Here is a 27864-nt window from a genome sequence, read left to right on the forward strand (position 1 = left end):
TGGGTGGAGAGCGGCCGATCCTCGGTCGGCGGCAGGATTGCACGGGCTGCGCCACTGCCCCGCCGGAGTGAGCCGGCCCGGCCCTCGGCTCTGCGGCCGCCCCTCCTGACCAGGGGCTCGGACACCGGCGGGACTCTCTGCCCCGAAGCCCGTGAGGTGCGGCGTCTCCGGGCGCAGAGACCGACCCCACACCTCGACGGCCTCGCCGGCCGAGCGGCCCGAGAGTCCCATTACCCGGGGCGGGACTGGGGGTGGGGGGGGACGTCGGGCGACCCGGGCTGCCGGGCTGTTTCCCCTGGGACGGGGAAGCTGGGGGAGGGGGCAGCGTGATGGGAGCACCGGAGCTCGGCAGGAGCGAGTTGTGCTAGGGCCGAGGTGGCGGGCTGGGGACCGGCCGCTCACCCGGGGAGGAACCGGCTCGTCCCAGACTCAGTGGTGGCCGTGGCTCCGACCTCCGAGGCCGGGGGTGGGGGTGGGGATGGTGTGTGTGTGGGGGGGAGGCTCTCCCGCTTTGGGTTGGGGACCAGTGTCAGGGTCGAGCTGGCCTACGCTTTGGGGCAGTAGACAAACCCTGGAGTTGGGGTGCCCGCGGCCCCGAAGGGCAGGCAGTGAGTGTATCTCAGGGTGAGACCCTCCTAGGGAACGGGGTTGCGTGTCGAGGAGTTTGCTCTGGAGTCAGCGGAGAGCAGGGTGAGCTGCTGTAGGGGAGGACTCCCGAGATGCCCGGGATGAAGGACTGATGCTGCAAACTAGCTCTGGCTTCGGCTTCCCGGCTTTGTAACTTGCCGAGCTCCAAACCGTGGCTTGGAGTTGCCAGTTTCAACTCCAGCCCTCGTCCCGAAGTCTGCGAGTTTGTACACTGGGGACTTGGGGAGGAAGGCGAGGCAGCCAAGAGGGGGCCCGAAAGGGGCCGGGAGCGATTGGAGCGAAGCTACGTCTTGCACTTTTTGGCAGCTGCCTGGGAGCGCTCGGCACCGCCCCCTCTGCGCCCTGTTGCCTGCACTGCCTCCTTTTCCTTGCTACAGAATTCAACTTCACAGTTTTCTTTTCTCTCTCTCCCCAGGCTTCCTTTGGAAGTTCGAGCCCAGGTTTGTTCAATTTTCTTACCTCTTCGAGGGGTGGGGAGGGTGTCCCAGACGGAAATGGGCTCAAAGATTTGCTGCTAAATTCTGTACACCCACAGAAATGTATAGTGCTATTTTTTCATCATTTGGATCTTAAGAGTTCCAGTGTAATTATCTTGTTAGAGGAAGGGTTTACTACTGTTTCTCTGTGCACATTGTAAAAAGTACCCCGAAACCTTATTCTCACATAACTTTTTTTTGTTTGCCTCTAAGTTGGAAATAATGAATCTCAAATCAACTTTCTACAACTTTTAACAGCTTTTTAATTTAAAAAATTGTCCTTTTAAGTATGTCAGAACTTGGGGCAACTTGGATTATTAGCTCTTAACTCTCCATTTTTTTACTGTGTCTCTCAAAATGTTCTATATTTAAACCGAACAGCTTACCTTAATAATTAAAGAAAAACACAACGTGCTTCTTCCCGGTCTTTTGCAGAGAAGTATTAATGTGGCTATTTTGAGCTGAGACCATCTTATCTAGTACAGGAGTCAAACTACTCTGGGGATCCAGTAAAAGGAGTCTGTTGAGTCTGCACAGGTGTACTTACACGGAGGGAGGCTCATCTGCTAAACTGTTCCTGAAACGTGCCTCTGGGATTATCTATCCCCATTATTGTACAAGGAGGCTGTTGGCATGGGTTTACAGTTATCTAGTACGCCCTTTTCCTTTTCTGGATAGGGACTCCCAAGTGCTAAGCAGGTTCTCTGCTATTGAGACATCCCAGCTTCCCCCAGACTTTCTTGACATACTGCTTTAGAGGAATCAGACCATTTGCCTTGCAGACATAGTTTTTGTATTTAGGTAACTTTCAGACGTATTTAGTTATTTTTTAGTGTGGTAAAATAGATCAACACAAAATGAACAGAATATGTGATTATTTTAAAGTCATTGCCTATCTGTACAAGTGTTTTTAAAATTTTTCCTTACAAGCATAAACTTGCATACGAACAACTTTATTATGCATTAGGTGGATAATATAATCAAAATTTAAATAATCTAAAAGGCAGTGTGGTAGACACTTAGGTTTTTTTTGTCTTTTTTTTTTTTTTTTAATGAAGTAGTCAATATTTAGAGAGAATTTTAATGCCGGTAGAGACCCAGATTATTGCCTTTAGCCCTGTGTATTTCACAAATGAAAACCCCAAGATAGACCCAAAAACTTAGAATGACCTGCCTCAAGTCTCAAGTTTCAGACAAAGCCAGGAGTAGATCTTCAGGTCATCCTTTTCCTTCAGAAAACTTATAAAGATGGTATTCTGGTTTTGAGCTAGTTAGTAAAAGTAAGTTAAGCATATATCTATTTCAACAAAAATGAGCATATACTATTTTAGCTTTAAAAATAACAAAACCTGTGAATGGGGGCAGGCTAACTTAAACATGGAACTGCAGTTGGAGCTCTCTCCATTATGAAAACACTTCGGCCTAGTTCACTATTCGTAATGATCTCACATGGTGCTTAAATGTTTGAAAATTTAAAGTAGTAATAGCTTTCTTAAATGTAGCAAACTGTTGAATATTTTTCCATATACTTGGCCACACCCCCAGATTTTAGAATTATTGATTCCAACCTCTGAGCTTTGCATTCAGTACCAGAACAAAACAGAGAATCCTGCTTTTCAAACGTTTGTTTCATTCTCTTGGAACAGAAGAGTTTATTATTTTTGTAACTTGTTGATTTCATATAAATTTGTTATAGACAAATTTGTATTGACACTAGCAACTTTGGGATGGATGTCTTCCCAAACCTGCAAATAGGATTTTCTGTGTTACCTTCACATAATCATACAACTTTTTTTTAATCAATCTAGAACATGGATTAGACATTAAAGTGCAACCTGCTTTAATGTCTGTTTAATTCTGGGGAATTTGAAATACTGTTAGAATCTGAATAAAATGATTCTGTGCTTTAAGAACAATTGTTATAGCTGCTTCCTACAAAGATGTGTTTGTCTTGAAAGCCAGTTTTCCATTGAGTTTTGTGTCTTGTCTAGGGTTAGAGTTAATGTAAAAAATAATCTCTTCTGAATGTTAACTCATTTGTTAACTCATTCTCTGGAAGTCTCCCATTCCTGGAGTTCTGTTTGGCCATTTGTCTTTGTTTTGACTGTACTAGAAACTGAACCCAGGGTCCCATATATTCTGCACAGGAATTATGTATGTCATTGCTGTGTGCTGGGGCTTGGTATTTTAAACAAATGATAACTAGTAAGGTTTTTTTCTCTCTCTCTCTTCAGAACATGCCTACATGTTTTTTCCATGGTCTGGATGCCCATAAAGTGTTAATACTGTACCTTGTTCTTTTCATGGTCTGAATGCCTGTAAAAGTGTTTGAATGCTCTACCTGTTCTCTTGCTGGTTTAGATATCTTTTCAAGACCATATAGTTTTACTTTATAGCCCATAAAGTATATAATAAATTCATTTAATAAAATTCACACATAAATATCAAAAGCACCTGAAAGACCAGCACACATTTTTATTTTCTTCTGTCAACGGCCTGTGGATGTGTAAAGTGACAGTGTTTTCTTCCAGTTGGGTCTTTATCTTCTGAGGATCACGATTTTGATCCCACTGCTGAGATGTTGGTCCATGACTATGATGATGAAAGAACTCTAGAGGAAGAGGAATTGATGGGTGACGGTAAAAACTTCACTTCGGAGATTGAAGACTTAGAAAAGGTAAAGGCTTACTGAAGTATTTTAGAACACATAAACATTGGTAAAGACTCAAACTTTATTGTAAGTTTTTCTGAGACTTTTCTAAACTATTTTATGCACCTTTTATTTTTTGAACCCAAGCTAATAGATTTCCTCATTTTGAGAGTAGTTCAGTCAGAACATCTTCATTATATGTTAGGCTCGTTTTTCGGCTTGTCCCAGAACAGTGAGGGTCTGACTTGAGCTTTCCTTAGTCCTATAGAGTAGGGAAAAATCTTTTCCTTCTGAAACTTACATTGATAGGATAACAAATTTTACTGTACTTTGAAATGTAAATTGGTAATATTCTGTCTTCACCCTCCAGTCGTCTTTTCAAAACTTGTCTGGATGGAATGTAGTTCGAAACTTAAGTCCAAAGTCAATATAAATTTAAATGAACTGTATTTTAAGCCTTCACTTGAACTGGGGTATATAGTAAAAGTCTTCTGTGGGGTCACCTTGGAAAACTGTAGGATTTGAAACCTCATTTCAAAGTTTCCAATCAGCTCACAGGAACAGAAACCTGGAATAATAGTAAATAATAACAATTGCTTGTGTTTCCACTGCTCTTGTGCTTTTGGGTTTTTTTGTTTTGTTTGTTTGTTTGTTTTTAGGAGTGGAAGCATACAGTTTCTTCACTGTCTTTGAAGCAGGGCTGTATACTGTACTCTTGCTGTTAGCATACAGGGAAATAATCTTCAGGGCCTAGACTCAGGTTGCTCCCAGGACCTCATTCGTGTGATTAATTAATCCATGGAGATTACAATTGGGTTTATCCATTTTAAAAAGTATCTCCAAGACAGAAGTGGCTCATGCCTATCTATATTTCTAGCATTTGGGAGGTAGATGTAGGGTCATGAGTTCAAGGCCAGCCTGAGCTGCATAAGGAGGGAAGCTCTAGTCCAACCTGAAAGTGTGTAGTCCCTCCCTTCCTGCTCATCTGCTGATAATGGCAGTTTTGCTTTTTGACACCCACCTCTGAACTTTTGTAGTCTCTTAACATGCATCAGTGTCTCTTTAGATGGTTCTGCTTATTGGCAGAACACAGTGCAGTTTTTCTGAAGACTGTTTCTCCATTCAGAAGACTAGTTTTGTTTTTCTTCAGTGTGCCGTGGACAGGAGCGCCTCTGAGTGCTGGCTCTTTCTTCAATGGAGTAACTGTTTCTATTTATTGCTAGTTAATAAAACACAAAAATGAATATAAGAAACGGGGTAAAACTTGCAGAGAAAATGTATATTTTGACTTTTTATGTAATTTAAGGTGATACATTGATCTTTATTATTGAAACTACAATTCAGGCATTGGTGTATTTCAGCAGTTGTAGCACAGGGTGACTGTGAGCATGCCCGCTCGCACACATTCGTGGATATCCTGCTTATCATTGGCATGGAAAATGAGAATAAGATGCAGAGTTAGTTATAGCAAAGTAAGGCTTTATCATAAGCTTCATAAATGATGTTTTGACTGCTTTCTGAGATTTTGATTTAGTCGTTCTAAATTTTAAAATTTAATTTTCTACTCAGTAGTTTAAATAAGTAAGGAACTTTAAGTCATCCTTTCGACTATCTTTGTGGAAAGAGTAAAGCTTATAGGTTAAAGATCCTACATGTGTTTTGCAGTCTCAGGATTACTGTATTAAGTACTGAATTTGATCTGCATCACAGTCTTTTAACTGCCCAGCACCATGCACTCCAGAAGAGTTGACTTATTTCCCTGTTACTGACTGTCAAAGGTCCTGTTGGTTAAGAAGTAACAGGGATTAGTATGTGGTTACAAGTAGTGTCCATCCTAATCTCTAACACGATCGTCAGATTAATGGCATTTCCTTTTTTACAGACAAATGGAGGTGTAAGGTGCTGGGTGGTTAACACAGGTGGTGATGAGCCCTGTGACTCGTACATTACATAATGATACACTCTACTCCTCATGCCCTGCCCACTCTAGAGCAGGTCACTTACAAACCTGTGTCCTTAAAATTAAATAACGTCAACAAAAGGCCCGACAGGAGGGGAGAAAAATGTGTTCCTAGCATGATTGGATGAAATCTGTAAGCTGATCTTGCCTTTGCAGATGACCTTGAGCCTTGGTAACTCAATTTTGAGGAAAAGTATGAAAACACTATTACTAGACTCTCATAGGAAGTTCATTCATGAAATGCTTCAGAAACTTTAACCAGTTAAACCTCCTTTAACCAGTCTCAATTCCAATGCATTCCGAAGAGTAATCTTTTTACATCAGCCCCACCAGGAAGACTGTCAAATTCTTGAACTTGGTAAGGTCTCTGATCAAACACCGTTTGCATCTTTGTTTAGCAGCGCTGTTTTTATGAAGAACCAGTAATGTCTGAATTCCTCCCCACCTCTGGTTTCTGTTCTTTTCAGCCTGTCCTGTCCTATCTCACACTAACCCTTATATCCCCCCCCCCTGCCCTCAGTTTACTCTTACAGACTGTTTGAGGTAGGGTCTTACAGTAGAGAGCCCAGTCCCCTCTCAGGTGCTGAGATTGTCATCTTATCTAAACAGTTGACATCTCATAACTCTTCTCACAAGTGTCACATTTGGTCGCTCTCCTTTTTAGTGTCATAAACATCTGTGTGCTTTTCCCTCCAGTCAACCCTTAGTTTGGTCTCTTCCAGCACATTGTAAGGTTAGCAGTGATGGTAAGAATTGTTGCCTGCCTTTTTCTCATTTTGTTTCTCCTCACTGTTTGAGTGCAGTGAACACCCTTCATTTCTTAGCATCCTTCGTTCCTAGGTCTACCCTACTCACCTGCCTCCATCTCCCTTGTCTCTTGTCATCTCTCTGTGGGCTCTTGTCTTCCTCTCCTTTGAACCATCCATGGGCTGTCACTTAAACACACTCTACCTGTCCCAAGCCCTTTTGTTTTGTGGCTCTTCCTTCCTTGCCATGGTCCTGGAGTTAGCTGGCTCCTCAGGCTGGAAGTCCTGCACTGTTTAGACTCAGATCTCTTTCATTCCTGCTATCAAATACTTTAAACTTAGTATTTTCCTCTTATGTTACATATGTAATTCTTTTCCTTCAAATTCTTCTCCTCGGTTTAGAATAAAGATCCATTTTAAGATTTGTAACTCTACCCCATTTCCTATAAGCTCCTGTATCTGACGTTCTTGGAATAAAGTACAGACCCTTTTCTCTCTGCCCTTTTTGTAGGTGAGCTCATCAGCTCCTATGGCTTTAAATATCATGTAGATGCTAATGAAGGCCAGATTTATATCTTTAGCCCAGCCTGATTCTCTGAGCTCCAGGCTCCTGGCCAACTTAACTTGTCTTCTTGGATGTCTTGTAGTTCCCAAACTTGTGTCCTCTGTAAAAAAAACTTGAGTAAAATTCCTTTAAAAAAAAAACCCTCTTTTCCCTTTGTCTTTCTAAAAGTTCCGACCCTTTTTGCTCAAGGAGTGATCTTCATTATCCACGTCTCCATAACCCACAACTTTCTACATTCAGCTTTCTGGTATTTCACGGAGAAATGTGCTGTCCTCTTTATGAAAATCCTGTGTTTGTGTTTGTATTCCTGCTCATGCCTGTGGACATGTGGTAGTCAGGGGACAGTGTAGGAGTCTTTCCTTCCCTCCTGTGGGTCTCAGGTTGAACTCAGGACTGGCTGCAGTGCCTTTTCATGCAAGCCCTCCTGTTCTGTTCTCTAGTGGCTTCCTGGTTCTTTGCGATGCAGCGCAGGTTCCTTTTCTTGTCATGAAACTCTTTGATCTGTCCTTCTGGTCATTCTGAGACTTCTCATTCATCACACTGAGCCGTGGCCACCAGCTTCTTAAAGCACCACTAGCTTCAGGTGGTCTTTTCCTGTGTCCGGTGCTCTGAGACTCAGCCAGAGATTGTCATTCTCTGCTGTCCAGTAGAAATGGAAGCCCTACTCTTTACGTTAGGGTTCTTGAAATTTTATTTGCACTACATGGCTTGCAGTTCTATATTTGGGTATTATTCGTCCCCCTGATCTAAGGCTAAGCTGTAAAAGGCAAAGCCTGTGTTTCATACTAGCAGCTAGTGCAGTGGTCTCAACACACATTCACTGTTACTGATGGTAGAACACATCCTGAGATACAGCTTTATCTGTTCATCCCTAGTCCTGTCCTGGGTCAGGCCCCTTCTCTGGGCACACAGCTTTCAAGTATCAGTCTCAGAGTCAGGCATCACAGCTATTGTATGATTTTCTTGGCAGCACTAAATTATTCCAGAGAATAAAATTCTAAAAAAAAAATATTTTATTTATGAGTACACTCTCGATGTCTTCAAACACATACCAGAAGATGGCATCAGATCTCATTACAGATGGTTGTGAGCCACCATGTGGTTGCTGGGATGGATTTGAACTCGACCTCTGGAAGAGTAGTCAGTGCTCTTGACCACTGAGCCATCTCTCCAGCCCCTTCTATAATTTTCTATATCCCTGTCCAATAACTCAACAAAATACTAGAGTCAGTGAATGATAATGGTAGTCAGGGAATGAGAAATAACAGCAGTCTTCACACTGTGGAGGACAGGTCACTGTTAAGTCAAAGAGAAATGATGCTACAGACAGGTGGTTGGCAGAGGATGCAGCCTGGTCCCCTCCTGCAGGGTAGCAGGATAAGAGCCAAAGAGAAGGGAGGGATACTGAGCTGGTGCTCATTAACTTCCCAGGTTCTCTAAGTTGGACAAAGAGTAGTTTATGGTGGTTCTTCCTTGGCATTGTATTGTATGGTTTAGTCTAAGCTCTGTCTGTAGTCGGGCCCTGTGCTGTATCTAGAACAAAAGCCAAAGTTCAGGGACCTTCAGCCTAAGTTCCTTGTGGGCTGATTGACACCCAGCATCCTGTAGGCACTGTCAGTGCTTAGCACACTTTGTGGTCACTCGTGGACACTATTTACACACTCCATGTCAGTATCACTGTACAGTGTGCAGTGTGACAGGTGTTTGCCTCAAAAGGAACTTTAGAAGAAATCTCTTAGCTGATAGGTAAACATTTTAAAATGTGGGAGTTAGCAAGCTTATTTTGCAGTTATTTGAGAGTGGTAGTTGTAAGTGCTTTTATGTAGTTAGAGCAAATCTGCATTAGAAGTCCATGATGAGCTAGGGAAACAGTCCGGGTGTTACTGTGAAGCGTGGCATAGTACCCGGGATAGAGTGCAGTCAAAGCATGCAGGTTAATCAAAGCAGCGTCAGGAGAACTTGGCTGGTATTCAAGAACTAAGAATGTAAGATGACAGTTGGTTTACACAAATATATAGATTTTTCCAATATTTATATAGGAACCCCAAATTTATTTAACTGAACAAACAAGCTTAAAATGATGTGAAGTTGTCTGTTGATCACTTGATTAGTTTATTGGAACTATTTGCTTTTATTAGTACACCAATGAACCACTAGGCTTAGTACTGTTTTCCAGTAGCAATAAGCAAAAGCAATAGCGCTTGGCTATGGTTGGTCTGCCCTGTTGATACTCTGCTACATAAACTTTAGCATTGCAGTTAACCCGCAGTTCAGACTATGGCATTACTGAGTCTGCGTCTACCCTGCTCACACAGGAAGGAAATATGCCTCTAGAAGACCTATTGGCATTCTATGGCTATGAATCTACAATTCCAACGGTTGCAAATTCCAGTGCAAACAGCTCCCCAAGTGAACTTGCAGACGAACTACCAGATATGACTCTAGACAAAGTAAGTATAGGCCTTTAGGGTCACCGTCATTAATTTCTAAGTTTCTTCTGCTTAAAGCTTTTTCTAATTCTGAAACACAAACTTTCTGTTATTTTGAATGCTTTAAACATTTGGCTTTGGTCCTGTTTCTTTAAGAGTAGTAGTAGCTGTTCCACTCTTGCTCAGTATTTTTCTGTGTAGACATTGTATCTAGGATATCTCTCCTTTACCACAGTTGATATGTGGACACATGAGGACATCTGTTAACAAATCTCCCAGAGCCGGCAAACCATATCGGCTCAGGCAGAGTTCTGCTTCTGAGTCCTGGGAGTGACAATGGTCACAGCAGCTAAGGCCATAGTGACCTGTCTCACACTCACTGCTTGTAGGAATGCGCACCCCTCACTGAGGAGAGTCACATAGCCATGCCTCTGGGTGTGATTCTGAAAGGCTTTCTTTGCCTGTCAGACTTTAGGCAGGAAGAGTTATCTTCAACATGGAGTGCCACTGATTAACGGTGCATTTTAACCCAAATCCGATGTGCTGCTTTTGAGATTCCTGATAAGAATTTGTTGGAAAACAATGAGTGCAATTTTGTGTTTGAATTACTGTCTCTCTTGCCATGAACTCCTGAGAGCTCATGAAATTCCCCTACCTTGGCCTCCTAACCTGCTCCTGTAGATACACACTGTGCTATGCTAGATAAGTCATTAAATTTAAAACAGTAGATTAAGTATGTAGTTAAATATTAAATGTTAGTATTTATGCACAAAGTAAATTACAGAATTTCAAACTTCTTAAAACTAAGGCAATTGGCTCTTAATTACTTTGTATTATAAGAACAAAAGGCATTGCCATTGACTGAGCCTGCAGCTCCTCCTAACTCTCACTGCTCCCAACTCCTCCAGGAAGAAATAGCAAAAGACCTGTTGTCGGGTGATGATGAGGAAACGCAGTCTTCTGCAGATGATCTGACACCATCTGTGACTTCTCATGAAACTTCTGATTTCTTCCCTCGGCCTTTGCGATGTAAGAACGTTAGCCGTGAAGCTAACATTGCACTGATGTGCTCTCTACTGAGAAGGAAAGGGTCTTATCTAAGTGTTGTGCATACCCTAAATAGAGCCTGGTAACCTGGGTAATCACCCACCTTTGTCACTGGGATGGAGTGCAGCCATGTTTTGTTATAACCCATACATTCAGTTTTGCAAGGCTGCCTGTTTTCATCTGTTGCTGTGGTAGCCCATCTTAGTTTAGCCTCTAAATAGTTTTGGGGCTTGTTAAAAGGTTCAGCTTAGATGTTTTAGAATTTACCAGTACTCAAAAAGTATGTTTATTTTTAGTTCTTGGTTAATGTTTATTAGTAATATTAAAAGGGCTTTAGACTGAAAGGAACGCTTAGTTGCAGCCCCGTTTATCTTGCTCCCAGGTGCTAATGCCTGGGTATATGTGCTGGCTAGCTTAGGTCCTCGTTAGTCCAGTGAGGACAAACCCCCATGTGCATTTGCATTTCAGATGATGGCTTGTGAGGAGCAGGGTGTACACCCAAGTGTTGGTGCTCTCAGTGTTGTCCTTGACAGATGCCAGCTGTGGGAACAGTGCAGGTGGGCTGCATATGTGTAGATAATAAATGTTATATTTTTCTTCTTTAAGCAAACACTACATGTGATGGAGACAAAGAATCAGAGGTTGAGGACATTGAAACGGACAGTGGTAACTCACCTGAAGATTTGAGAAAGGTAAGCCACTCCACTGTAACCTGATCTAGCATTTGGACTAATGCCTGAAAACACTTCTGAGGGCTAAAGAGAGATGCTTAGGGGTCAGGAGCACACACTAGTCCTGCAGACAGGGTTGCATTTCCCAGCACCAGGTTTAGTAGCTCATAACTGCCTGTAACTCAACTTGAAAGGATCGACTGTGGCCTCAGGGTTCCTGCACTCATGCACGCATGCGCGCACACAAGTACATGATTAAAAATAGTGTTAGTGTTTGAAGTGTGTGTATGCTGCTCTTGAAGAAGACAAGTTCAGTTCCCAGCATCGTGCAGGATATTCACAATTACCTATGACTCCTGCTCCAAAACTCCATCACTGTCTTCTGATTGTGCACTTGTATTCTTGTGGACATATTACCACCTACACACACACACACACACACACACACATTTAAAAATAAATCCTAAAAAAAAAATTAAAAACCTTTCTAAAGTAACTTGTTCTATTGTGTGATAAGGTTTATTTTGATAGGTAAGATCAGATTGATCTGGATTGTTTTTTCGTGTTTTTATAATGTTAATTTTACTTCTTAATTTTTCTGTAGGAAATAATGATTGGACTACAGTATCAGGCAGAAATTCCCCCTTATCTCGGCGAGTACAGTGGTGATGAGAAAGGTAAGGTCATCATCCTACCGCCAATCTAGACAGTACGGGGTGGACTGACCCGAGGAGCTTCTAGACTTCAGATGTTTAGTCCTGTGTGGAAAAACAGATCAAAAGTAAGCTGGGCCTGATGGGCCTGCTTCTGATCTTAGCACTGGGGAGCCAGTGACAGGGAGATCACAAATTCCATGGCTCCCAGAAGGGAGGGCTATAACAGCAAGACCCTGGGGGCTTCGGGAGCTGAGAGCAGAGCCTCATCTCTTGAGACAGTGATAATCCTGTGGAAGGTAACTCTGGGAGCAACAAGAAACCACCAGGAGGGATTCTTTGTCCTGCTGCTGGCAGAGCAGGAAGTTGGCTGTACCCCACTCTAAGGCGTCATTTGTAGTATCCTCAGCTGTATTTGGTCATGAGTTTGGAGAGCATGGGGTGTTGGGATTCTGAATGCAGGTGTGCCTTCTTCAGGGATCTTGAGACAGTTCCCACGGGTGCTAGGTTTTTGTCCAAATGAGTTGGCTCATGTCTGCACAGCCACCAGGACCATCTTTCCTCTTTTCCTCCATATTATCTTATTCTCCATTCAAAAGCCCAGGGACCTGGGGCCAATTGTTTCTGACTAATGGAAGAGCTTGTGCCAGACCAAGCAGGAAGAGCTGACAATCCAGTACCTTCAGATTGAAGAGGGAATCTTCAATCTGCACCTTCTCGGATTAGCCAAAACATATCTATTTCAGTTAAAACTAGTTCTAGAAACTGAAAAAAGACAGTCAAGTCTTGACTTTGGCGTGCCTTCCATCCCAGCACTTAGGGCTCACATATTTGAGGCTAGCTTGCACTATGTACTGATTCTGTGTGTGTCTTAATACTGAGTGAGCGTCTTTCTCCTTAGCTTTCCTGCTAACTGGGCAAGGGAGTGCTTGTCTTACATAGTTCAAAACAGAAGCATTTTGGTCGTGCTACCAGGAGTTATTTTTTTAATTAGTTAACATATAAGGTGTTACATGCTTAAAGAGTGGATTAAATACTTCTTACTATTTCCTACAGGAAAATGAAGAAGTAGAAGTGGGTAAATGTTGGGTCCTCTCATCTTGTACAGAGTGATGCTTTAGTAAAGTGGGCGCACGAGTGAGTCCAGCCCTGTGTTGGTGACATTGTGCGTCATGTTTGCCCGTCATAAGCCTCTAGGAGTCTGGATTAATCTCCCTTTAAGTAAAAACTCAGTTTTGCTAAAAGCAATCTGTAAAGGAATAATAGACTTTTCTTGGGCATTGGGTTATTATTTGTTATTTTGGCTTTTATTTTTGTTTGTAATTTTAACCTTTAGAAAGTTTATAGGGTTATTTATGGAATTCAAGAGAAAATTCCAAAGAGGTTGTTAGAGAATTTGACAGTTTAATTTTCTGTTTCTTTGGTTTGGTTTGGTTTTTCCAGCTTCATTACAAGAACTATAAGATACTAATAATGAGGTTTTACAGTGATAGTTTGCTAGCCTTAGAAAACCTTCTTAATAGTAAATCCAACTTCCAGAATGCCTTGACTGCTGGCCCCAGATAGTCAAGTTAAAACAGCTCTGTTTCCCTTTATCCCAGCAAAAGACTGTTCCTGTCCAACATGTACTCTGCTGCTTAGCCACTTATCCCAGTGAGGGAGGGACGGTCGGAACATTCTTTAATGTCTTCATTATTCGTGATAATTTGGGATTGCCTTTCTCAGCTTATGAAAATGAAGACCAGTTACTGTGGTGTCCTGATGTGGTATTGGAGAGCAAAGTCAAGGAGTACCTTATTGAGACCTCATTAAGAACTGGAAATGAAAAAGTCCTAGATAGAATTTCTTCCAGCACACACACCAGAGATAATGAACAGGTAAGTTTCCTCCTGTAGCATTTCTAAATAACTACAGTGTTGGTGCCAAACAGACTCTTCCTCAGACGTGTTTTTGTGTGTCTTGGTGGCTCTTCATCAGTTTGTGGAACAGGATCTCATCAAGAATGTTGGCACTTGGTTACCATGTGCTGTTTATTGCTGCAGCCCAGTGTTCATCTGTTGACCACTAGTATTCTCATGAGAAATTATTCTCATTTCCCTTCCCTTTCCAGACCTTCCCATGCCTCATTTCTCCTTTCCCTTATCTGTCTGTCTCCCCCACTCCTCTCCTTAGTGGACTATAGTTCCTTTCTAGGATACACAATATCACAGCAAACTCCCTGTCCTTTTGGTTCTTAAGAATCTTTCCCCCCTCACCCACAGTGATACCTGGGCCTTAGGAGCAGGAGCTGTGTTCTAGCTGTATCAGTTGGGACTGGGTGCCAAAACAGCACATTTTGATTAGATTAGGTTTTCTGTAATGATTGCTGCCTGTTGCAAAGAAAAGATTCTTTGATAAGGGTGAGAACTGTACTACTTTGGTCTAAAGATTGATATTTATAATCCCTACTGTGTTCTGAACAACTGTTTCCAACTTTGCTGTCTTCAGCTCTGGTCTCGTGCTGAGCCAGCCTCGTGTTCTGAGACTTGTAAAGCAAGCCTTACTACTGATCTTTCAGTTGAATTCTGTCTGCCGCCAGTTATTAAATTAACATCCCAAGCAGCAAGAAGTTGGTTGACATAAGCAGACTCTGTCGTGGTAGAAGCTCTTAGAAAGCTGACAGTGCCTCTCTTACAGGCCTGCTGCTCTTCCCTGTATAACATAGTAGGAGGAGAGACAGCAAGAGACAGACACCGACACCACTCTAATCTCCCAACTCCCAAAAGGATCTAAAAGTGGCAGATTTGGCCAGGCATAGTAGTGAGTGCTTGTAACCTTAGCACTTGAGAAGAGAATTTGTTAGGGCCAGCCTTCTCTAAAATGTAAGGCCATCCTAGATTCTGTCAGACTCTGTTTCAATAATCCCTAATAAATGAAACAAAAAAGAAAAAAAAAAAAAAAGAAAGAACCTTCCCAGATGAGAAGACCCAGAAAAAGGCAGAAGTCAATAGGATAATGAGTGGATTCTGGATAAGAATCATGTGCTTTGGCAAGACGTGGTGAGCAGCCTCAGTACCTAAGTAGACGGGTGTGGAGGTAGGAAACAATCCAAGACGATACTTAATCAACCTTGCCCGCACAGGTGCTACTGTGTGCACACACACACACATGCAGTACAGACACTTGCATATACAGGAATAGCTAAATGCATGAGGTCCTAGAGTCATCTTGCAGAATGGTCTGTAGACTAAATGCCTAGACAAGCATGCTAATGTTATGACATGGTCTCTTTCACTGTAGAGACCAGACTGGCTGGGAACTCACTGAGATCCACCTGCTGGGATTAAAGGAGCATGACAACATACCTGGCTTGTCATGAGAAAGCATTTTTGTAGTGTTTGTCAAGATTCTCTTAAAAAGTTCTGTTGAAATGCTCTTAGAAAGAACTGATTTTTCTCTACTTCTTTTTCTCTTAGGCATTATATGAACTTCTCAAGTGTAACCACAATGTGAAGGAAGCAGTTGAAAGGTACTGCTGTAATGGAAAGGCATCTCAAGGTGAGAAACAGATTAACAGAAATGATGTTGGGATACTGTAAGAACAGGACTCCTGTAACCTCCTCTTCCTTGTAGAGGTAGTTACAGGACAAGCAGACCCCACAAATGATAGAGCCAAAGTCATTAAAAAGAATGATTTTATGTTTTGACTCACAAATGTTGGATAGCTTGATTTTATTTTAGTCAGAGACTTAGGATTAATGGGGAAGAAAAGAGGGCAAGGCACTTGTGGCAAGGCTGAGGACCACAGATAACGTGGAGTGTACTGAGGGAAGTATAGTGTTAGTGATCATGTGATCATAGAGTTTAATAGGTTATCGTCTGTTTGTCAGAACTGAGAAACATGGCTGCTGCTTAAATATTCATCTTTATAAATGGATATCGTACACTCACGTAGAATGATGGAAGATGTAAAAGCTGGAAATATTATATTTAAACTTGTAGGTTGAGATACTTCCCAATGTAGAAGACACTTCTTTGAAGGGACTGTTTTAACTTTCAGTCTTTAGACCAGTTTTTTTCCTGGATTCAGAATTTTTTTCACTTTCTGTTTACTGCTGTTGATGGCTTTGAAGGGCTGGTCCACAACATCAGTGAGTCAGGTAGTTCAGAAATCAAGAGACTATAAGCGACTAACCCTGCGCCTAGATTAACCTTGTGAAGGCCTTCTCGCCCTAACTAGATAAGAGTTCATTTATCAACACTATCATCTGCTGGAAAATTTATGGGATTTGGTATTTTGAGGGCATTTATTTATTTACATTTATTTCCCTAGCACTCACATACTGACTTAAATAAATACCTATGAATTCTTATAGTCTAGATTAAAAAACACTTTGTGTTAAACCAAAATAGGATCTTTTTATTCCAGAAAGACAGTAGTTGGAACGGGGCAACAGCTTAGTTGGTATAGAGCCAGCATTTGATATCCAGAACCCATGTGAAAAGCTGTGCTGGAGTGCGTGTTGGTCTTGCAAGAGCCAGGAGGCAACACTCCAGTGCTCCTTGGGTCTCACTTGCCAGTGGGCCTTGCCTAGTCAGCTAACCCCAGGTAGGGAGAGAGAATCTGTCGTCATAGAACAGGGTAGACAGTCCTGAGGAGACATTCATGATCTGCATCTTCATACATGTAAGTGTCACGTGCGCGCACACACATACATCCTCACTTGTATTTTAAGACATTAAATCTTTGTTCCAAAATGCTAATGTCTCTGAAACTCCCTGCACTGTGTGTGAGAAGTGAGTCTGAAGAGAAATGTGTGATGCACTCCCATGTTCTTTGTTCTCTGCAGAAGGAATGACAGCGTGGACAGAAGAGGAGTGCCGGAGCTTTGAGCATGCTCTAATGCTTTACGGAAAGGATTTTCATCTCATTCAGAAAAATAAGGTGAGCCAATAGAGACACTGCTCACTAGTTAAAGTGGCCTCAACCAGTGCTTTATGCTATTTAAATAGCATAAATGGATGAGCAGTTTGCTAATATTCCCTGCTAATAGCATTCCCGGTATTCTAAATATGATTGTGATTAAAATGCCACAGCCTGCTCATAGAGTGATAGAATTTAGTTACCATACTCAATTCACACAAAAATTCAGTGTATTTCTCAGGAAGACTTTTATGTTTCCCTGTACCTTTCACTTCTAAGCTGTTCTGCTATTTGTAGTCTCATTTTTATGGAGGGTGTGACAGACAGAGGAGGGGAAGGAGGTAAGGACTTAGTGAAGTGTGATGGTATAAAAGTCAAACATGAGTCCATCAGAAACTTAGACTTGGTCACAGTAATAGACAGCAATGCATGCTTCCCACATTCTAGCTGGGGACACTGACAGAGCAGCAGCTGCACAGGAAGTCCAGACTCATTGTTGGCATGACCTACTCTACAGACTCAAGATACAAACCTAGACATGTTTGTCTGGCTTTAGTTTTGTTTCCATTAAACTGCCTGACTCCATGGTCAAAGATGAGTTGGATATTTATCAGTGCTGACATTCTGGGCTCCTTTAATAATGTCTTAGCCTTCTCTACCTGAATACCCAGTATCAGATTCTCTTTGCTCTCCCTGTCCTTATTCCTATCCCTGTCCCTCCCTTTTCTTTGAGACAGGGTCTCACTGTATAGCACTGCTGGCCTGGTATGATCCACTATGTGGATCAGGCTGACTTCAAACTCCTGCCTTGTGAATTTTGGGATCAAAGCCATGTGCCTCATACCTCATACCCTCCTCACACTGTTTTTACAGTGTTAAGTACTGTCGTTCCTTTGCTTTTCACTAGACCCCGAGTTTGCTATTCTAGGGCTTTTGTGTTTCATAGTCAGTGTCCACAGAGTGACCTGCTTGGAGTTTTATTGAGATCACACTGAATCATTAGTCTTCTTATATTAGTAGACTAGAATTTCATTAAGTGTTACAGTTTTACTCAGATCTAGTTGAAAAGGTACTGACGTAAGTAGTATTTCAGTTTTAAATTTTAGCTCATTATTTGTACATAGGCAAGTAATATATTTTTTCTGAGTTACTGGTTTTTTCTATACATATGCATGTGTACTTATTTAAAGCTAATGTCTCATGTAGTGGCCTGGCCCACTATGACCCAGGCAGGTCTCACACTTAGTGATCTTCCTGCCTCAGCCTTCCCAGTGCTCAGATTATACGTGTGAAGTGCTATGCCTGGCTATAGTAGGTTAATCTTCATGGTTTAATTCTCATTCCTGAAACCTTGCCAAAACTAAATGTTGGTATTTTACCTCTTTTTGGTATTGGAGATTGGGCCTAACAAGGGCCCGCATGTCACTCATCCTAACCATCTGCATTGTGAGACAGGCTCTCACTAAGTTGCCTAGACCGATCCTGAACTCACTGTGAACCCAGGCAGGCCTTGAGTGTACGTACGCTCCTGTTTCTTGAGCTATTATGTAACTGGAATTCCAGCCTGCCACTTTCTTTTCTGTTCTGTTGATTCTCTGGGTTCTTTGCACAGACAGCTTCTGCCACTTCTGAGGCATGGTGGTGCTTTTATTCCTTTCCATTCTGTCTCTTTTCTTATCTCTATTACTTATTCCATCATTACTATATTGGAAATTTCATGCTTTTTGTATGTTTTAAAAAAAAAATGTCTGCTTTTCTTCACTAGGTGAGATCTAGAACTGTTGCTGAGTGTGTAGCCTTCTACTACATGTGGAAGAAATCAGAACGCTATGATTACTTTGCTCAACAGACAAAATTTGGAAAGAAACGCTATAACCATCACCCCGGCGTTACGTAAGTATAGTGGACTTTTGAGTGGCTGCTCTGCTTAGCTCTGATGTACAGTTAAGATTATTGTGTGTGTTCTTCAGGGACTATATGGATCGTCTTGTAGATGAAGCAGAGTCTCTGGGAGATACAGTCAGTTCTTCAGCCTTAACTTCTAACCGGCCTGAGCCCATTCCTGATCAGCCGCTGAACATTCTCAGCTCCTTCACTGCCAGTGACATGACCGGTAAGATGAGCGTCCCTCATGCACAGCCTGGTGCAGGCTATGCTGTTACACGTGGACCGAGCGCTCACTTAAACTCCTTTCCATTTCTTTCTTAGCTCTGACCAACAGCGTAGCAACTGTCTGCAGCCCCACAGATTCTGTGAATTGTCTAGACGATAGCTTCCCTGCACTGGGAAACACGCCCCGGGGACAAGTCAGTCATGTGCCTGTCGGAACGGAAGAGTTGCTCACCCTGCCCAGCAACGGGGAAAGTGATTGCTTTAATTTATTTGAGACTGGATTTTATCACTCAGAGTTAAACCCCATGTGCAGCGAAGAATCGGAGAGACCAGCAAAGAGATTGAAAATGGGCATTGCTGTCCCTGAGTCCTTTATGAATGAGGTTTCTGTTAATAACCTGGGTGTAGACTTTGAAAATCACACACATCACATCACCAGTGCCAAAATGGCTGTGTCTGTGGCTGACTTTGGCAGTTTGTCTGCCAATGAGACAAATGGATTCATCAATGCCCACACTCTACATCAGCACACAGCCCTTCATTCAGAGTGACATGAATGCAAAACCCAGAGACAATGGGTGTGCAGTCCAGTCAACTTGAGGGGAGCTATCAGGTTTGCATAGTCTTTCACTGGAAGTTTGAACCTTTTTCACTATGACATCAGTGATGTCAGTATGTATAGAACTATATCTTGATTTATCAAGAGTATTTTCATTTTTCAATCCATAAATGTGGAAATGAACTATGATCAGCAGAGTTGGACTAAGATTGAACTCTGTGGTGCAGCTTTAAGCTCTGCTTCTCTTCCTCATCCCTTAATACCTCTTCCCATGTCCTCCTTTTCTGTTCCCGTTGCCCTCACCCCAGATTTAAAACCTGTAGACAGAGGCCACCAGCTCAAACCAGCACAGATGCTCTGAACTGACGTGTGGCTTCTTTTCACGTCAACTCCCTTTGCCGTAATGGATGCAGTGGAATCACAATGTTTACAGGTACCAACCCCGATCCCTGCTCAATGTAGCAATTTTTTGTTTTTGTTTTCTTCTCTTTATTAATAAAGCAGGGGTAGGTTTCTTTAAACTGCACAAACACGCAAGGATTTTTAAAAACGGGAACTTCTCTCATGTCATTCAACTAGAGCACTTCAGTTTACAGAACAGCAAGACCATCTGTCTGGAAGCCAGCCGAGGGACTGTGTGCAAATAATGGGACGCTTGGATCCTGTTTCAATCCTAGACCAGGGCTGCAGTACACAGAATTGGGCATCTTACTGCCAGGAGACTTCTGTGTAAAAAAACTTTTTTTTTTTTACTAAAAATTTGGCATTTGAAGATGTGATATTCATTCATACGGGGTTTTGTCCACCACTGTCGAGATTGTAATATTAAAAATTATACTGGTCACTGGTAATTTAGTTTATTCCGAGACAATTGGCTTGCAGAAACACAGTCTCCAAAGCCCAGGAAGCTGCCACAGTGGTTTACGTTTTGGGACACCTCAAGTTTGGAGCACCACAGTTCAAAGTGTTAATCCTTAGAGTTCTGGACGGTATGCACAGCGCAGAGCCTTGAAGTACGTGTAAGCTATTGTGTTTAGCTTGGATAGTCGGAGAGAATGTGAGTTTCTGTCTAGAATAGAATGGTACGTTACCACTTTTAAGTTTTAAAAAGTGACAGATGTTCACGTGCATCTCATATGTGATTTTACTTTTATTCCAAACGTGAATAAGAAGCCATTGTCATAGCTTTGACCATTTTTGCTTTATTAAGTTTTTTTGCTCCTTTAAGTTTTAAGGTGAATCAAACTATACAATACAGTATTAGGATATAATAAGCTTTGCTTTTATAGTGCAGATAAAACAATGACTTTTGCACCGTCTTAAATATTTTGATTTTATTTTACTAGTTGTGTTGCTTTGCAAAAAAAAAAAAAAACCTTTTGACTGTGTTGCTGTTTGTAAGTGCCAGTCGCTTCAAGGTCGCGCTGATGAGTAGACAGAGGTAGTGGTCTAGTGATGGAAAGGGAGGGTATTTATTACACAAACTGTGAACTGCAATGACATCCCTGGGTTTGGATGCTGTGCATTGTTTTTCTTTGCAGCATTTTAATGAAGATTGCTTTGAAGTGTTTACACAGTAGCACATTAACTATAAAAATTTAGTTTAGAACAGGACAAAGGGGAGTTAAATTAATAACTTAAAATCAGTCTTTAACTTATACTTCTAAAATTTAGTATTTCTGTATGCACACAGTAAATAATGGGTAGCCTGGGCTCCATCTCGCTTTCTAATTTCTATCCACGTGGTTAGCTTCTTATTGCTGTGTAGAGCTGAACTTGGAACCTTATTTCTTTCGTTCCCTTCAATATGCTTCCTTTAATGTCGGAGAATACTGGGCATATTCCTCCACTGCTACCACTCTATTTTTCACTCTGGGTTTACAGTGGCCGGTCTGTAAATAATTTACACAAAGATGACTGAATGCTAATGCCAGTTGCACTTAAGTGAAAATGCCCATTCTCATTAGCTGACACAGTTTATCTATGCATTGCTGGGGTCTTGATACAAGATGGAAACAGTGTTTCTTATCTAGAGTTTTGATTATCAGCAAGTTGAATGGACACTTTAGTTATTTAAATAGATTTTTGACCAAAATCCAGAAAAAAAAAATGATATGAGAGAAAAATAAATTCCAGCTAGTTTAACAGATTTTTAAATGCTAACAGGATTTTAGCCTCTTAGAGAGTGCTACCTAGCTGGTAACGTTTACTTTTAATTCCTTGTTAAAATGAGGCAATAATTTGCAAGATTTTTGTATATATGTGTACAGTAAATTCTTCATATCTTTTTAGACCTAATTCAATATTTTCTGACTGCTCCTGTCATGTATGATACATTTTTGTGCATGCCTGATGTGACATTCATAAATTGTACCACTATGACTTTATCCATGTAAAATAGTTATTTATTGAATTTTCTTTCAACAGCTGGACTTATTTTTTTGTCTCCATTTAAACATCTTAACAGAGAATTTGTTACTGTTTATTAAAAGAATTGAGTTTGAAAGCATAAAATCTGATTTGCAATCGTATGAAAAACAATGCCTTTATTATCACGTGTTAAGCACAATTCTTACAGCAAACTGTGATAAATTCTTTGTTTCTTTCATTTGCCGCAATATTTTCATATGAACAAACCAAAAACTCCATGGTGAGCAGTTGCAGTGTGTCTGCTCCATTCTTTGTACAGGGAACTCGGAGGGGATGTGGACATTGAGTGTAACCTGGTGCTGTGACTAGAGCAATACTTCACTGTTAGTTGTGCTTGGCCTTGCTCCTGCCAGCCTTTAATGTTTAGTTTTCCTCTTGTCATAGTCAACTGCTGAATTTACTTGAAGGATGTAGAATACTATTTAAAAAAAAATACTAAAGTCTGTACAATTGGGTCAAAGAATTGTGCAATCGTTTCCTTTTTAATTTTTAAAATTGAAGGTCACAAATATTTGAGATCAGACCTAATAGAGTAGTAGTACTATTTAATTTAACCAAAGTCTAGTAAATATTTCAACTTTGAATGTAAACTAACAAACCCAACCACCAAGGAGATTGTTTGCCCAGAGTTTCAAAGCACATTGTCTACGAATGGAAATTGAAATAATTTATAAAATATTGACATTACTATGTTTTTTAAAAAGTTCCTAATTTTTTCACTAAAAGGAGGGAAACTATTAGTTTTATTGTTAAATATGGTAGATATTAATATTCCTCTTAGATGACCAGTGATTGCAATTGACCCAGTTTGAACTAAGTACCCTGTGAGTATGAGAGAAACTAGTGACAATCAGAACAAGTTTTCGTATCCAATGTTCAAGAGGAAGTTGCTATTGTTGCATTGATTTTAATATTTGTACATAAACACTGATTTTTGAGCATTATTTTGTATTTGTTGTACTTTAATACCTGGTGTACAGTTCCAGAAATAAAAATCTGGAAATCTGTTTTGCCTGGTTCATGTGACTATTTACCAAAATATCTAAAAACAATCTTAAGCTATACCAGATAAGTAGATAGTCAGCTTGAGAGGCAATAATTTTGTTAAATCCCCTCTATGAGTTTCTGATCTATAATTATTCTAACAATCCCAAAGATCCTCATTTAGTTCAGGAAGCAGTTACTGTATTACCTGTTCAAACTCTCTATCAGGAATGTGATCAGACATCAGGACTTAGGAGGCTGGTGTTTGGTCAGTTACTTATAATTCTCATCATTCCCGTTGCCTCTACTCATCCCTCACCCAGCCTTGATCTTTTTTTTTCCCTTGCTGGAGATCGTAGTTCAAACCCCAGCATTCTCAGTTCCCATTTTAACTGTACACGACAGAGTTTTACACAAAGCAAGATAAGAGAGTAAGATGTTCATCCTTTTGCTCTCATTGCTTGTCTAGAACCACATTCCTGACTTCTAGGGACTGACCAAAGGACGTCCCTGTTGATGCTGTGAGCTTTGAGGTCTTAGGTGGGAAGGGGGGGGCTAGGATTTTATCAGTCAGGGCTCAGTGAGGGGACAAGGTCCTAGGCAGTCTGGGGAGGGGTCTGCAGGTTGAGAGGTCATCAAAAGGTGGGGGCATGGCATGAGTGAAGCAGGGTTTGGGGACTAGGGAACAGAAGAGGGATCTGAAGTCACAGATGATCTGTGAAGGGATTCTAGGTAGGGAGTGTCAACAAATTAAAGTACTCACCCTTGGCCAGGGCTGCTGGCATACACTTAATCTCAGCACTTGGGAGGTAGAGACAAGTTTGAGGCCAGCCTGGTCTACAGACCTAGTTTGAAGAGAGCCAGGACACCCTCTCCACAGAAACTTATCCTTTATTATCCACACACTAAAATAACTTCTTGTGTTCCTTTTTATTCCCTCCTTGTGCAGAAATGTTGAGTGGGTAGGGGAAGGAGGGTGACCTAGCTTGGAAAGAGAAACCCTGTCTTGGAAAAAAATCAGCCAATCAAACAGTTCCCCTTGATGATACAAGGGGCAGGAGTGGGAAGAGAAGCCAATTTAAACTGCAATAAACAAAGCAAACAAAGCAAACAAAGCTAGTGAGGTATCTGTGACAGAGGTCAAAATCTAATCCTGCGGTTTCCCCAAGGACGGAGGGACTAAATGTTGTCATCCTATCCAAGCTTGGAGTGAGTCTGCTGGACGGATAGGAACCATTCCTGGTAAAACCATTCCGAGCTCAGCTGGGCTGTTCTATCTGCAGTCATTTTTGTCAGCCTGGGGGGTTGTGAACCAAGGGTGCTCTCAGGTAGTCCCTCTCCAGTGGGTGGTTAGGAATATTGTCAGTGGTTGTCCTCTGTCACCAGGGCTGTCCTTTAGTAGTGTCCCCTCCCTAAACCAACCCTTACATCCCTCTCACTCTGCTTCCCAGTTGGTTTAGAAATGTCTAGTGACTGGCTGGAGAGGTGGCTCAGTGGTTAGAGCACTGACTGCTCTTCCAGAGGTCCTGAGTTCAATTCCCAGCAACCACATGGTGGCCCACAGCCATCTATAACGGGATCTGATGCCCTCTTCTGGTCTGTCTGGAGACAGCGACAGTGCATTTATGTATGATAAAAAAAAATGTCTAGTGACAGGCAGGAGGGCGATGGCTCTATGAACAATTTGCAAATTACATACCAGTTTACTCATGGCAACACCATACACCGCCATGCTTGGCTTCCTTGTTTTCTTTAAAAATATCAGGAACTAAGGGTTCCTGTCATCAGTTAAAGGAGTCAGGCCCGCTACTTCCAACTGTAGCCAGGTAATCAGGCTTTTGCTAGAGGGAAAATCAAGCCAACAAGTGGATGACTTACAAACTTAGCAGCAGAAAGAAAGAGGAAGCTAGTCTAGCGGTTAATATATAAGAATATTTGACAGCACTCATAAGATAATCCAATCATTAATTCCTAAAATAATAATTACCCAAAGATACCTTTTCTCAACAAATTGCAGCTTAAGCTCCGTTACTCAACTGGCTGTGTGCTCAGTCACGTGATGAAGAACAATTAGCCATTGTACCTCCTGTCAAAAGCTCAGGCAGGCCAACTTACATACTGTCCTATACCAGTGGACTGTGAATTTCTGATATTAACCATTTATCGTCCATTCTTAAAGGGCCAGGTTGATCTCTCCCATTGCAAGAAGAATTGAAAGCATCAGCTAAGAGAGTCCTCTTGTATGTGAAAGACCAAAACCTCAAAATATACCCTGCAAGCACATTTTCTTTTCAAATAGATTTTATTCAAGTATAAATGGTTAAGCCACAGTCACTATGATAAATACAGTTCTACATCCTATAACTGAGTTTGAATATAGACATTAATCGCCTGAATACAGTTTTTGATATTCCTTTGTCATTTCCATAAGTGAGCATTCCATCCAGGCATTTAAACAAGTTTCCAATGGAGTGAAAAATTTCAGGTCATACTTGAGATATGCTATAACTATTCTACAAGGCAAAGGCATAGATAGCAACATGTAAAACTAAACTATCCTGATAAGGACATTTCTAGTTATAACCTAAAGTAGAAGTCTGTTTTAACCCCTCCTTCTTTAAGAATAACTCATTCGTGTGTATTAATTGCATAAAATAATGAACTTATGACACTATTAAAGCTTATTTATTTAATGTATATAAGTACACTGTAGCTGTCTTCAGACACACCAGAAGAGGGCATTAGATTTCATTACAGATGGTTGTGAGCCACCATGTGGTTGCTGGGAATTGAACTCAGGACCTGTGGAAGCCAGTGCTCTTAACCACTGAGCCATCTTTTCAGCCCCATGTCCTTTCATTTTTCAACAGTTAATTTTCAGTCTAGAATGTCATGTTTTTGAAGTATTTTTCTCTTTATAGAGTTTGTTCCTAACAGATGATGGAGCTTAGAACCAACAGTCCATATAGCAGGCAGAACCTAATTATCTTAATGATAATATGAACAACGTACTTTAGGTTCCGTTTTATGCACACATATGCACGCACATATATTTACTTAGTCTAATTTGATATCCCTTGGAGAGAATTTTAAAAGTATATTTTGGTAATGACTAGTGTAGAAGACTTAACTTATATGAGAACAGATGAATCTGATCTTCATGCTGGAAAAGAAGGGAGAAAATGAATATTTATTGGGAGATTCTCATGAGCAAAAGGATGGCCCTAAAAATGCAATTATTCCATCACACATAGCATATTTTTGAACACACAATGTAATTTATAAGGTTAATTATGAAGTCACAAATTTCTGTGGAAATTTGGGTTTCAAATTCACACCTTTGCTCTGATTACAGGGCTAAACAAGCAATTTTTTTGGCAGTGCTGAACTGTTACCAGGACACAGATTCTTCTCCCTCGGTACTAGTCCTTCAGTGACAAGACACATCTTTCTGCAGAAATCAATGAGTTGCTCGAGCAACACTGACACCCAAGGTCTTAAGAAGAAATGTCTTCTGGTTTAAGGACATTTCGTTGTTGATAACCATTTTCAAACAGTTTTATATTTTGATGCTGAATTCCCGAAGGTGTTGATATTTTGACTCAACACGTTCTGGAAGCACAGTCAAGAGATTTGATTGTTTATTACTGTCATTTAAAAATAGAGCCTGGGAAACCTTGGGTAACGTTCCTGGAACAACTTCACCTGCAATAATTTTATCTTTGGAGTCCTCTGTAATGTGTTAAAGAATCTGAAAAGTTTCCATTTATTACCCAGCAATCGACTAAAGTCGGTATTCTGCATGATTTCTGGGTTATTGCACTTGAGGAACTAAGCTATGCTAAAACTAAGACCTTAGAAAAAGCAATTCTTAGAGCTCAACGATCTCTAATCCCCAACAATGACCATCCAAATAGCTAGTATTTGACTTGCGCTTTTTGCAAAGAAACCAAGACGTGGAAATGTTAGGGAACTTGCCTAAGGCACTAAAGCTGTAAACGGAAAGATCAGAAGCAGAAAGGTAGCTCAGCCCCCCCCCCCCCCAACCATTCAATAGCTACTTGAATGTTTCCAAATAAAAATCTCCGTAAACACTTTTTCTCTTACGCGTATTCTTTTCAAAGTAAGCTTAAGCTTCACATCCTTTGTCATATTCTCTCCCGGGAGTGGTAACTTCTTTGACTATATATCACTTTTACTTCCAGAACTAATTTTTTTTAAATGAATTGTTTCTGAACAAGAAGGAAGAAACTTTCTCTTGGCGATTCTAAGTAACGATGCACCCGAATTCACTTCTCTGTAGCGTGAAGCTTCGGGAAAGCGCTTGAGTCTCCGTTTTTCAGAAAACGGCTTTCACCCGAGTCTAGTACTGTGTAGACAGACTGCAGGTCAGCTGCACGCTCCGAAACGCCAGCCGTGACAAGGCCTATGACGACCCACCCCGAGTGATCATTTTTGCTCATTTCTGTGCATTAGTGACAATAAACCTTGGCTTTTCTCAAGAAGTTCAAGCGCCTATGACCCGGCTGAGGAAAAGCCACATCCCTACTTTGTCCTTGTAAGGGTGGACTTACGAAAGAAGAAAAGAGCGCGCGTGAGACCCAGTAGCGCGGCGCACACTGGGAAAGGGGACACAGGTCCCGCCCCGTAAGGTGGGCATCCACGTTAGCCGGTACCCCAACCTCCTCCGGGACCCTCAGCCTTAGGACTCCGCCTACTTTAGGCTCCACCCTCTCCAGGTTTCTCTCCCCTTAAACCTCTGGCTGTCCCAGGCTCCACCCACCTCAGGCTCCTCCTAGGCCCGCCCACCTCAGAACTTTAGACGCCCCAGGCTCCACCCACATTAGGCTCTGTCCACCTAGGCCGGCTCGCCTGAGCCTGGGGCATCCCCAGGCATCACCTACTTCAGGCTCCGCCTCCACCGCCCGCCTCAGCCTGCGGACTGGGCCTTGCAGCTTTGGCAGCAGCGAGGGCTGCGGGAAGTCGTGAGATCCTGCCATTCCGCCCTGTCACCTAGGGTTGTAGGAGGTT

At 41.6% G+C, this 27864-nt stretch overlaps 2 protein-coding genes across 2 annotated transcripts; one reads left to right on the top strand and one right to left on the bottom strand.

Moving 5' to 3' along the window:
- Positions 1-1067: 1067 nt before the first annotated feature.
- MIER3 (MIER family member 3) lies at positions 1068-22792 on the top strand. The gene is made up of 12 exons (XM_080933594.1): positions 1068-1088; positions 3656-3801; positions 9361-9495; positions 10383-10503; positions 11128-11213; positions 11797-11869; positions 13571-13722; positions 15301-15382; positions 16675-16769; positions 18514-18641; positions 18719-18861; positions 18957-22792. The coding sequence occupies exons 2-12, from the start codon at positions 3703-3705 to the stop codon at positions 19409-19411; spliced, it is 1569 nt and encodes a 522-aa protein (XP_080789720.1). The 5' UTR covers positions 1068-1088; positions 3656-3702; the 3' UTR covers positions 19412-22792.
- On the bottom strand, positions 21222-27833 carry SETD9 (SET domain containing 9; the record flags this gene model as incomplete). The annotated part of the gene is given in 10 exon segments (XM_080933733.1): positions 21222-21311; positions 24949-24962; positions 24965-25049; positions 25233-25306; positions 26229-26273; positions 26276-26299; positions 26302-26338; positions 26340-26416; positions 26419-26565; positions 27734-27833. Coding segments are annotated over 10 exon segments (693 nt in total).
- Positions 27834-27864: the final 31 nt, after the last annotated feature.

Source organism: Micromys minutus (assembly GCF_963924665.1).
Source record: "Micromys minutus genome assembly, chromosome: 20".
Taxonomy (NCBI): domain Eukaryota; kingdom Metazoa; phylum Chordata; class Mammalia; order Rodentia; family Muridae; genus Micromys; species Micromys minutus.

Coding starts and splice junctions, on each gene's coding strand:
- MIER3 (XM_080933594.1), top strand. CDS start 3,703: ATGTTGGTCCATGACTATGATGATGAAAGAACTCTAGAGGAAGAGGAA. Junction 11,870..13,570: donor GTACAGTGGTGATGAGAAAG/GTAAGGTCATCA, acceptor TGCCTTTCTCAG/CTTATGAAAATGAAGACCAG. Junction 18,862..18,956: donor CACTGCCAGTGACATGACCG/GTAAGATGAGCG, acceptor TTTCTTTCTTAG/CTCTGACCAACAGCGTAGCA.